Here is a 3,741-nt window from a genome sequence, read left to right as displayed (position 1 = left end):
TTTATAATATGTGGTGCCAAAAGTGGTTTGAAAGAAACGGTTAGTGTTTTGGAAAAGAATGGACCAGCTTAGAGTTCCAGTGCATCTGAACCTCTCCAGAAATGCAACAAAAGGCTGGAAGAGATTCAGGCAAGAAATAGAATTCTTCTTGAAAGCAAGTAGAGCTACAGAAAAAAGCAAGGAACAGAAAATAACCATTTTTCTGACCATTGCAGGGATGGGGGATAGTAACTTTATTACCATATTTTCTCACTTACCACGTGCCCCCAAATCAGCAATCAGTAATGGTAAATTTGGCATCAAGAAAGGGAGTGGCTGCAGTAAGAGGTCTACATTAACATCCTGGTTGCTGGCTATCCCAACACCTCCTCTTGCAGCTGCAGCCTCTCCCACAGCAGAGGTTTGAGACTGACAAGGGGACTGGGACTACTGGAATGTAACCCCCATGAGCCCCAAACTGCTTCATCAGCTTTGGGGGACTCCACTACAATCCAGATCCAGTTTCTTTGCTTGGCTGCTGACCCATAATGTAGAATATGCCAGGCTACTGGGTTCAGTCAGCACAGAACACACACTTTGGAGGAAAAACAAGAACCAGCCAACAAAGTTAAGAGCAATGGGAATTAAGCATGCAGCCTTGGTCAAGCAAAGCCATTACTCCAACCAGAAGCTTGTCAACTGATATCAGGTGGGCAAGCACCTTCCAGCCACATGAAAGACTGCAGACACTGTGGAAGAAAGCACAGACCCAAACGGAAAAAAACCAGGAAGGATAAAGAGTAGAATAAAGAAGTTCCAGGAGCAGAGGCTGAACCTCTGAAAAAACTGATGTCTATAAGAACAAGAAAGCCTATCCAGAGATTAACTGAGAGCTGTTGTGGCTGGAATGTTATGAATGTAAACAGATATAGTCTTTTATTATTTTTCATAAGAAAAAAGGAGATGTAAAGATCGTAGTCCTTTAAGAGGCTTGTAGTAACCATGTGGGTTGTGGAAAACTGGCTGAGCAGGGGCTGCAAACTGTTGTTTAATAGAGCTGTCTCCCAGTTATCTCTCTCCCTTAGTTTATTTATGATAAAGTCTAACCTGCTCCTGAAAGCTGCCTACAGCTTCTCTGCTGAACCCAGGCATTACACACTGGTTTAGAAAGTGCTTGACTTGCAGAAGGATCAGGAAACTCCCCTGGCTTAGACAGAACATTCAAAATGTCATGGACATAGGGGCAGGAAACAGAATCGGTCCAAAGCCTATCTCGCAGCACAGGCGTTCCAATAGAGGCTACTTAAGCGGTATTTTGGAGCAAGTAAGAAAAGTTATTTTAGACTCTTCCTTATCTAAAATAACCAACTCAACCTGGCTGCTTATTTATATCTCCTTTCTCATATGCAGCTGAGCAGCAAACTGCAACAGTAACTCCTGGGAACCACTGAGCCATTTCAGCACCTAAGATTTATTTTCATCCTCAGCCCCAGATGTCAAGAAGATCTCTAGGAAGATGGATAAGGAAATGGCTCCTCACAGAAATCTGGTAACAAAGGAGAGTGATTTGCAAAGCACGTACTTCACCATGCAACATATGTTCAAGTACAAGAGCTCACATATCTGTGAAAGAAATGAGGTGTCCTTCTTGGGCCCTCTGTCTCAGCTCCTTGATGTAATGCTTCAGATTCTCACAGGAAGAAACGCTTGCCTTGCTTTTGGTAATATGCTTTTGAGCTTTGCTGATTGGACCCACCAGATCCTTGTGTGACCAATTAGCATCTTCATACAAGTTACTGATAGCCCTGGGAAAACAGACATGTTAAGTGAACAATTGTCTGTTAAAGATTGTGCAACTCCAGCATCTGTAATTAATATCTAGGGCTCTTTGATTAATAACTAGAACCTACGTCAAAAATAGAGGCACTTTAACTGCCTACTCAATTTTTCATATTTCTTTATAATTAAATTGTTAGCCATTTTAAAAGGGATAATGAAATATGACAATGTCCATATTTCCTCACATACCACACTCGTTTCCCCCTCCCCCTGAAACTAGCTCTCTGAAATTGAGGGGCATGTCTTAAGCGGGGAAGAGCTCTCTGATTTTCTTTGCCAGAGTAGATGCATGGAAGAAAAAAATGAGAAAGAAACTGGGCTATTAGATGACTGCCAGCTTCTCTCTCCCCACCAGCAAGCAGGAGCGGGCAGAGGGCAATGTTTACTCTTTCACAACCATTCTCAAATTGGCACCAGTTTTTGGCAAGCTTTATCGCATAACAAGGTTATGGGGGATACTGTCTACTTCTGAGCTTGAGCTTTCTGAACTTCCCTTTGGAGATGCCAATTGTTTATATAGGCTCCCAGCTCTGAATCACTCTGAGCCACCTAAGTACAATCATTGTATAGTATGGAGGTTGTAGGCACCCAAACCCAGTCAAACTGAATGACCCTCCTGAGCAAAGTGCCTCAGCTTTAAGCATTCCAACAGCTAAGCATTGGCGTACGTGGAACCAGCTTGAATCTGACCTTGGGCCTCAAAATACTAAAAATATGCAGTGATTCTCAACCAGGCTGCCACAGCATCCTGGAGTGCCATGAGATCCTTCTAAGGGCACTGTGGAATGCTTTACAGTATTAGCTCTGTTCTGTGTACAAGCACATACACACGATTCACAAGATAAACCCAGAGATTTCAAATAGGAATCCATCGAGTCAAAAACATTTTGACCCGGTGTGGTCTGAGTTCTTTACAACAGAAGAATTGCTCCATTATTTTTCTGTAGTTAAGAAACAAGTGAAGGCTAAGAAATGACATTTTCTGAGTGGTGCCTTGAATCTAACAAGGTTGAGAACTACTGAACAATGATTCAGAATACCACCTCCCCCCGGCTTTGTCTTTACCATGTTGAACCAGAAGTTCCAGTAAGATATGTAATACAGTCCAGCAAATTCATCTTCTGGAAACCTAGAAGATGGCCATATAGTGATGACATTGCCCTATAGCCTCCACCTGTTGCCATAATAGCTATTAGTGGAACCTGTTAAATACATAAGCATTATTGTTAATGACTAAGGTTCCTGCCTAATGGAGAAAAGCCTAGCCCATCAGACGTTCACTTGCCCCAATGGAAGATTTCTAAAGTATTACATTGGTACAGTATGTTTTTCAGCAGAGGATGTAAAACATCCAGTGTACGTGATTAAACATCTCACAAATTGTAGCCAATTGTGTACTAAAATAAACAATATATTGAGATAGTATCAAATGTGCTTCTCTCCCTCCTATTCCATACATTAAGAGTTAACATAAAGAGCTGAAGAGAAGAAGCCATTTTAGCAGATACAACAAGTTTTACTGACCTACAAAAGCCAGGACTATGTTGCATGTTTTTTGGAGATCATCTCCTGGTACCTTACCTATTAATTTCAGCACACTCCTAACCAGGGAATTCTACCTCACAAGCCCCCATGCAATATACCTCATGTTCTTGCAGATCCTGTTCCAGATAAAGAAACTTTTTCAGTGCTTCAGCAACCACTTTCTTCCTTTTCCTCAGGAAATCCTGCTCCTCCACACACAGATCAAACCCCAGGCGCACATCTAGACCTTCCAGGCTGGAACATAGAGAGATATGGACACTGCTACACCCTGAGGTATTACATTGTATACCCTGAGGTATTGTGCATAAGGTGACCTCCATCCTGAGGGTGGTACAGACCATGCACCCTCTCCATAGCCCTTCTGCTCTGCTTCCTGCT

At 42.4% G+C, this 3,741-nt stretch overlaps 1 protein-coding gene across 4 annotated transcripts in view; it reads right to left on the bottom strand.

Annotated features, from left to right (window-relative positions):
- LOC102387013 (cytosolic phospholipase A2 delta-like) overlaps nt 1-3,741 on the bottom strand; it is a 47,018-nt gene that overhangs the window by 15,007 nt on the left and 28,270 nt on the right. For all 4 annotated transcript variants that reach the window (XM_025205301.1, XM_025205302.1, XM_025205303.1 and 1 more), the window contains one exon: nt 3,462-3,597. In XM_025205301.1, coding sequence (XP_025061086.1) covers nt 3,462-3,597 — 136 coding nt within the window. The remainder of the gene's footprint in view (nt 1-3,461; nt 3,598-3,741) is intronic.

The sequence above is a fragment of the Alligator sinensis genome, unplaced genomic scaffold (assembly GCF_000455745.1).
Source record: "Alligator sinensis unplaced genomic scaffold, ASM45574v1 scaffold108_1, whole genome shotgun sequence".
NCBI classification, from domain to species: Eukaryota; Metazoa; Chordata; order Crocodylia; family Alligatoridae; genus Alligator; species Alligator sinensis.
This window is presented reverse-complemented; position numbering and strand designations above follow the sequence as displayed.